The sequence below is a fragment of the Cucurbita moschata genome, unplaced genomic scaffold (assembly GCF_002738365.1).
Source record: "Cucurbita moschata cultivar Rifu unplaced genomic scaffold, Cmos_1.0 Cmo_Scf00064, whole genome shotgun sequence".
NCBI lineage: Eukaryota > Viridiplantae > Streptophyta > Magnoliopsida > Cucurbitales > Cucurbitaceae > Cucurbita > Cucurbita moschata.
Window position 1 is genome coordinate 947,708 of NW_019268580.1, and position 7,040 is coordinate 954,747.

The 7,040-nt window shown below is 37.9% G+C and overlaps 2 protein-coding genes across 2 annotated transcripts; one reads left to right on the forward strand and one right to left on the reverse strand.

The window, feature by feature from the left end:
• Positions 1-2,009: 2,009 nt before the first annotated feature.
• LOC111437551 (glycine-rich protein 5-like) lies at positions 2,010-2,399 on the forward strand. Its single transcript, XM_023075560.1, has one exon. The coding sequence runs from the start codon at positions 2,010-2,012 to the stop codon at positions 2,397-2,399; it is 390 nt and encodes a 129-aa protein (XP_022931328.1).
• A 1,786-nt stretch (positions 2,400-4,185) lies between these two features.
• On the reverse strand, positions 4,186-6,555 carry LOC111437505 (pentatricopeptide repeat-containing protein At1g53600, mitochondrial). Its single transcript, XM_023075507.1, has one exon. The coding sequence runs from the start codon at positions 6,507-6,509 to the stop codon at positions 4,320-4,322; it is 2,190 nt and encodes a 729-aa protein (XP_022931275.1). The 5' UTR covers positions 6,510-6,555; the 3' UTR covers positions 4,186-4,319.
• Positions 6,556-7,040: the final 485 nt, after the last annotated feature.

Sequence of the window (7,040 nt, forward strand, 5' to 3'; positions counted from 1 at the left end):
TTGGTATAAAGCAAATTAGAGAAAGTTGAGATCCAAAACGTTAAAAATGGAAGTTTATGGTATAGTTCTTTTGGGTTGCAGTCCTATAATATCCAGTTTGTTGATTCTTTGCTGTCTTCATGTACTTGAGACCCGTGCAAAGAAGGAGGAAGCTGCAAGACGACGCTCCAGATGCCCTGATGTTGAGCTCGGACACGCCACTGATCCAACCAAACAAGGTGGAGCCGCTCACGGCAGCGATGGTAGAGACAGTGCCGGCTGCGGCGCTGACTGTGGCGGAGGCTGTGGTTGTGACGATTGATTATGACATACCATGTAACACTGTTTTGAATTCCCCTTCTTCTGCTTAGATTTGTTCTTCCCTCTCTGATGTGAAAATATAATTACATTTGTGTCGGGTCCGTGATGTTTTCGTTTCAGGTTTCGTGTTCTTGTTTTATCTATGCTTAAAATGGTAATTTGTTTAAGAGTTCGAAACTCGACTTTGTTTTATCGTTTAGATTCTTGAAGACGTTTTGTTCATATTTGTTAAAGACGTCGTTGAAGATGAGAAATGTTGTTTTTCTAAGCTACCTTTGAGAATATTTTTAATTTTCTAATAAATTATTAGGTAATTACCGCAATAAATTAAATTAAATTAAATATTCAATGAACATGCTTTCTAATACCAACACGGGTCATTGTATGTTTTGTTCTCTTACATGTATCATAAATTTTTTTTGAGAAGGTCATCTAATATAAAATTACTCTAAGTAAAATACGTTTAACTATGAATTTTGTATACTAAAGCCACTGAAAAGGAAAGTACACCTTATTTTTTCTAAGATGCATGCGGGTGAAGACAAACTATGTCGGAAGAACTCGTGTTGGTCTGTGGGAATAATCTTCATTCTTAGAAGCGAAGAATATATATATATACTATTCATCTACGTGGACAAATTCTCTATTCTAACACTAGAATATATCTATTTTAGTTTGACATCGTCTTTTTTTTTTTAATAAATTATTAAGCAATTATTTACATTATAAATACAAAAAGTGATTAATTAATTTGGTCGGTAATTAGTTTTAATGAGCGGAGAGAAATTTGTTTAGTTTTGTGTGGTTGAGGTTTGCATGTGTACTTAGGTCATTATTTACCTTAGAATATATTTAATATTCAAATGTCTTAGTTTCTTGCGTAAAGACTTGTCATTATATGACATGCCCTTAGACTTTGACAAAAACATTGACTAAATAAATAATAATAATTATATATATATTCAAAATTATTAGAAACTTTGGGAGAAAAATCCTTTAAAATATTTTTTAATTTTTATATTAATCATCAACATTAATTTTAAATTCCACTCAAATTTCTCGTCGAAAAAAAACGTGTATCCAAAAAACCCTATGAAACTTCATTGTCCCTCCTCTGAGATTGACTTTGGGCCTTTCCTGCTCAGATTAGGTGGAAGGCGAAGAAGGCCTCTTTCCAGGAGGGCCCGAGCCATCATGAGTGAGATGCTACTCTGGAAGAGCTAGAATTCTAACATTGTGTCAGGACCTATAGGTCAAGGGACCGTCTAAGATAAACAGTTTCTATGGGGCGTAAGACTCTCATGAGGTAACGGAGGCATGCAAAGATTTCCTCAGGCTAGACGGAGATTGACCCTCAAGTGGAAAGGCAGAAGGGAGGGAGTTTGACTGCAGGACCCATTTTTAGATGATAACTAGTATCTTATCCATTAAACTATATTCGTATTAACGAAGAACGATATAATAATTATTTGGTTGATTACGAGAAACAAAAATGAAACTCGAAGGTAGTTTCGTTAAAATACCAAAAGTCAACTAAATGGCTTCAAAAAAATCTTCCCTCTCTTTAACTTCTTCATCACTCAATCATTGCCATTGACTTGTTCTTGGGGATTTGGTGGCTTAAGCATTAGATTGGCCACTTCATATAAAACCAGATAAACTTGAACACAAAAAGCAGCAATCTGATTGGTTAAGTCCCAAGAGTAGAGATGAGAACTTACGCCATTGTTCTTATAACATGCGGGTGTGTGATAGCGAGTGCAGTGATTTTATGGTGTGTTTGTAGCTATGGAGGCCGTAAGAAGAAGAAAGCAGCGCCACCCACGTACACATCTAGTGCTCTTAGGCCAACGCCAAGGCCAAGCCGTGACCTTGAACTTGGGGAAGCTAAGAATGGTGGGATGACTATTCTTGCTGGGGCTGCTGCTGGCTTAGCTACTGCAGCTGTGGTTACCAGTTTAACCAATGATGGTGGCGGAGGAGGAGGAGGAGGAGAGGAAGGGGGAGGTGATGGTAGCGGTGGTGATGGCGGTGGTGGTTGTGGAGGTGGATGTGGTGGGGGCTGTGGCGGTGGTTGTGGTGGTGGCTGTGGTGGTTGATATAAAAGTGTTTTGGTTTCCTTTGTGGGTTTGTTTCAATTTCTGTTTTTGTGCATCTTTTCTTTCCTAATAAGAAACGTTGTGTGTATAATCTTTGCTTTGACTTTTATGTTCAACCTTCTAATTTGGGTGTTTCATGCGACCCCAATTAGCAATTTCGTTTATTTTATCAAGGGTTGGTTGTAAGGGCGTTATCACTAGTATACATTGTCCTCTTTGAACTTTTTCTTTCGGATTTTCTTTTAAAGTTTTTAAAATGCGTGCTAGAGAGAGATTTTCATACTCTTATAAAGAATTTTTTGTTTTCCTCCCCAACCGATGTGGGAACTCACACGAGCACTAGGGTTCTAGTACTATTTAGGTACGAAGAACTCCTAGAACGACTACAATGAACATAAATCTCACAACCGGCCTAAACGACGAACATATAAAATTCTATTTACTTCATAGTTGGGAACTAATGATTGATTCTAACTATTAAAAAAGTTAAATTATATGTTTTATGAACTTTAAAAAAGAAAAAGTTCTTATTGTCATAAAACAAAAAATTATTTATTTTAGTTCTAACATGTAAGTCGAAAAGATTCTCCGAACCGATAGCTCGTGAATTAAAGAAATAATTAGTTAAATTCTGCTCAAGTTGACAAAGATGTTAAAAATATACAAAAGTATACTACATAACCTATATAATACGTCTCAATCATTCAATGTTACGATCGTAGACTTCTTAGTACGTATTCTTTTAATCCATAAAACTATCATAAATGAATGAATGAAAATTCCAATTTAATTTGAAAACAAACTTTTAAGTCTTTTAATTTCTTCAACATATTAGATTGATGAACTGATGAGATTTGTTTTTTTTAAAACCATTTTTTGTTTTGGGCCATCTGATTGGTGCTGGTTTTAATGTTCAAATCGGGGCTCTAAAAGGAAGGAAACAACGAGACCTGCAAGGACAACTAATGCTTTCAAGCTCGCCCCTGACGTGCGGTGATGCTCGTTTTGGGTGTAGCAGCTGCTGCTATAGCTGCTACACCTTGATCCCCATCTCTGGAGGCACTTCGAACCACTTTAAACGGTCTTATCTTTGTTGCACACTCCGATCCCCATCTCTTGAGGCACTTCAAACCACTTCAAACGGTCTTGTCTTTGGTTCGCACCCCGATCCCCATCCCCTGAGGCACTTCGAACCACTTCAAACGGTCTTGTCTTTGTTTCACACCCCGATCCCCATCCCCTGAGGCACTTCGAGCCACTTCAAACGGTCTTGTCTTAGTTCCACACCCCAATCCCCATCCCCTGAGGCACTTCGAGCCACTTCAAACGGTCTTGTCTTAGTTCCACACCCCAATCCCCATCTCCTGAGGCACTTTGAACCACTTCAAACGGTTTTGTCTTTGTTCCACACCCGATCCCCAGTCTTTGTTCCACACCCGATCCCCATCCCCTGATGCACTTCGAACCACTTCAAACGGTCTTGTCTTTGTTTCACACCCCGATCCCCATCCCCTAAGGCACTTTGAACCACTTCAAACAGTCTTGTCTTTGTTCCACACCCCGATCCCCATCTCCTGAGGCACTTCGAACCACTTCAAATGGTCTTGTCTTCGTTTGGCTGCCGATGGGAACATTCAGGAGGTGGAAATATTGAACTATTAGAGTTACAAATTTTCTATATGTGCAGTTTTAGCTCGTAATAACAGCTTTGGTTTTTCTCCTAAACCTCGTAAACAAGGAATGACTCAAGATTAATTTGACTGACTTCAATCACTTAAAGAACGGTAAACTCTGTCTTCGTCTGGACTTTATGGTCTCTTTTCTTTTCTTTCTGTTTTGCTCTCATTCTCTTCTTCTTTTTTGTCAGTTCCAGGAGCCGTCCAACCCCTATCAAAACCCCAATCAACGACCGAGAAAATCTCAAGTCGTCTCTCTAAGCCTGATCGAATCTCCTATTTCTGCTGCCAATGCGTGTATAATTTCCGTCATCTCTTCGATGTCTTTGTGGGATCGATCTCCTGCATAGAACAGATGGATTTTATCCTTAACTATTATCCAACTACAACCTGGACTCTTCTTTATCCCTTTCGATATCTTCATCGACCTTATAACCTCATCTTTCCGCTTATCACCTGAAACAGAGTGTAAATTAGATAAAATCACGTAAGGTGTTGCACTATTAGGTTCCAGTTCAAAGAGATTATGAGCTGCAAGCTCTGCAACATCAAGACGCAGATGGGTCCAGCTTGCTCCAAGCATTGCTCCCCAAACACCCTCGTGAGGATCAAATGGCATAGAAGAAATCAAATCAACTGCTTCATTGAATCTCCCAGCTCGGCAAAGAAGATCAACCATGCACGCATAGTGATCTACCTGAGGTTGAATATTATACAATGAACTCATTAGATTAAAGTATCTCCATCCCTCTTCCACAAATCCCACATGAACGCATGCTGAAAGAACGCCTAGAAACGTGATCTGATTAGGTTCCAGGTATTCGTCCTGCATTTTCGTGAATAACTTCAGTGATTCTTTCCCAAGTCCATTCTGAGCTAGCCCAGTGATAATGGAATTGTAAGTAACAACATTAGGAGCCTCAATATAATAGAACATCCTCAATGCATCACCCACATTTCCACACTTTGAATACATAGAAACTAGAGAGTTTTGGATTGATAAATCATATTCCATACTCATCTTTGTCACAAGTGCATGGAACTGCAACCCTTGGCTTAATATTGCTACACCTGCGGCAGCACTAAGCACACAGCTCAAAGTGAGTGGATTTGGCTTGATTGCTTTCTGAAGCATCTCAATAAACCAATGGAAAGCTGTCTCATATTCCTCATTGCTCACGAGCCCTGAAATTACAGCAGTCCAAGCAATATCATCCTTCTCAGGCATCATTTGAAACAAACCAATGGATTTATCAATCATCCCCTTGCTGGCAAATCCAGAAATCAAAGTTGTCCAGGAAACGACGTCCTTTTGTGGCATATTCTCGAATAGCAAGAAAGCTTTTTCGATGTCCCCGGATTGAACATAACCTGCAATCAAAGAATTCCATGTAACTATATCTTTCTGAACCATTAAATCAAATATCGTAGCAGCTGCATTAATAGAATGACATCTAGAATACATCGCGATCATAGAATTGGCTAGATAAGCATCGAAATCGAGCCCCAAGGACAGAACCAATCCATGGATCTGAATTCCTTCTCTATATCGATCCAAACAACCACAGGCTTCAAACAAAACAGTCAAGGTAGTTGCATTAACCTCCACCCTTTCCCTTCTCATATTTAGAAACAATGTGAAACCATCTTTAAAATTTCCCATCTTCATATACCCATTAATCATTGTTGTCCAAGTAACCACATTTCTTTCAAGCATTTTGTCAAACAGCTTTCTAGCACCAACAATCTTCCCAACTTTGCAGAGACCATCAATCATGGAGCTCCAAGAAACCACGCCTTTTTCTTCCATGCCATCAAAGATCCGAACCGCATCTTCTATTCTCCTCGCCTTCAAATACCCATTGATTAACACATTAGACGACACCATACCCGGATTTTCCCAATGCAACTTTTCGGCCATCTCAAACATTCCAACACGCACAAACCCAGTGATCATGGTAGCATAGGAAACAGAATTACGCTGAGGCATGCTAGAAAACAACTCAAAAGCCTCATTTACCATGTTCCTCCGATGATAAGCCGTAATCATCGCATTATAGGATGCAATACTTCGGTCCGGCATTTTGTCGAACACTTCCTGGGCTTTATTTATTTCGCCGTTTTCAGCGTATGCAGTGAGCATAGCAGTCCAGGAGACGGTGCTCTTATGAGGCATACGATTGAAAACGGACTCTGCTTCCTTAATACACCCATTCCTTCCAAGTTTTGTGATCTGGGAGTTGCAGTAGACGAGAAACTTACCGCTTTTTTGGGTTCTAGCAGAGTCGAAACTTTCCCGATTTTGAAGATTTTGGGTCGAAAAATTGAAGGGATGAAGCTTGAAATTGTAAGGGGGAAATTGTTTGAAGACAAGGGTGACGGTTGATTTTGCCGTCATTCTCCGGAAAGCTTCATGCTTGACGAAGGAGAACATAAGCTCTGCAACCCAACGCTCGAACAAAGTCCTATGGCGGCGCTATCTATTTTACCGGGGGGAAAAAAAAAAACAAAATATTTGTTCAATAATATTCTGTTTTTTTTAATTAAAAAATTAAATTATTTAAAAGGCGTTTCCTTTCCCTTTATTTTCTAATATACTTTCAAATTTTGTTTTTAAAATCATAGCTAAATTGTGAAATTATGCGCAAATATTCATTAATATCTCTATTTTAAATAAAAAAAAGATTTATAATAATATGAAGTATAGTTTAACATCTAAGTTTAACTATTTAATTTTTATTTTTAAAAATTATGTTTATTTTATTCTAATCTCCTTATAATATCTAAATTTTAAAATTAAAAAAATACATATATATTTTTTAGTTTTCACGAAAACATCTATTTCTATAGAAAATAGATAACAAAAAAAAATATATATATATATCTTTAAAATAATTTAGTAATATAAATTAAATTACATTAATGAACTTTTTTCTTTTTTTTTTTTTTTTTTTTTTTTTTTTCT

Coding starts and splice junctions, on each gene's coding strand:
- LOC111437551 (XM_023075560.1), top strand. CDS start 2,010: ATGAGAACTTACGCCATTGTTCTTATAACATGCGGGTGTGTGATAGCG.
- LOC111437505 (XM_023075507.1), bottom strand. CDS start 6,509: ATGTTCTCCTTCGTCAAGCATGAAGCTTTCCGGAGAATGACGGCAAAA.